We start from the raw sequence: 734 nt of genomic DNA, 5'->3' as shown, positions 1-734 counted from the left end.
CCCATAAAGGTAATGAAAAGAGGTGGCCATGATTGCGTAAGGTTTCAAATAGGACTTGCAAGGCACTCTGCCTAATCTCGGGCCTTGGATCAAAGCTAAGCTCAGACAAACCTGCACAATAGAAGATGCGTGTCAGCATGTGTTAAGTGCACATGTGAATAGCTAAGCTTCTCACAACTTGAGATAAAATGGATAGCAGTACGAATCATTCAAATTAAGAAAGGAGCTAACTAAATTTCCTCTAAGTCATGCCTAAACAAAAGTATTATCATTACCGGCCAATAAAGGAAACCAGAAATAGAGATGATCTTCCTTGTCTGTTAAATCTCCATTTTCAAGTTTTCCCTCTTTTCCTGTTCGAGGTGATGGTGACAAAATCTTTCCAGAAGTTTCCTTGTCCTTATTCCTTGATGAAAAACCAAGGTCTCCTTCTGCTAGTTTAGTTGCACAGACTCGAAGAAAAGCAATGGCATTTAAGCTAATCTCTTTGTTAAATCTACTATTGGTGAATGCAATCAGACAATTCACACAATCTGTAAAGGTGGTGGTTTCTGTCTCGGTGATGTAGGGGAAGTAATCACGAATAATCTTCTCAATAATTTCAAAAGCCAAGAGTACAATATTTCTGTGGTCATCATATGCCGCTGTTGTGAATACCTGAAATCAAGACCACAAGCAATAAGTAGAAAGAATCTCAGCAAACAAAGTCAAAACAAAAACATTCTCTGCACAAA

The 734-nt window shown here is 38.3% G+C and overlaps 1 protein-coding gene across 1 annotated transcript in view; it reads right to left on the bottom strand.

The window, feature by feature from the left end:
- LOC107639133 (brefeldin A-inhibited guanine nucleotide-exchange protein 2) overlaps positions 1–734 on the bottom strand; it is a 9,954-nt gene that overhangs the window by 2,240 nt on the left and 6,980 nt on the right. The window contains exons 9-10 of the mRNA XM_016342563.2: positions 276–663; positions 2–111 (exon numbers count right to left, since the gene is read on the bottom strand). Coding sequence (XP_016198049.1) covers positions 2–111; positions 276–663 — 498 coding nt within the window. The remainder of the gene's footprint in view (position 1; positions 112–275; positions 664–734) is intronic.

The sequence above is a fragment of the Arachis ipaensis genome, chromosome B04, assembly GCF_000816755.2.
Source record: "Arachis ipaensis cultivar K30076 chromosome B04, Araip1.1, whole genome shotgun sequence".
Lineage (NCBI taxonomy): Eukaryota > Viridiplantae > Streptophyta > Magnoliopsida > Fabales > Fabaceae > Arachis > Arachis ipaensis.
The sequence above is the reverse complement of the archived record's forward strand: the minus strand, read 5'-3'. Positions and strand labels throughout refer to the sequence as shown.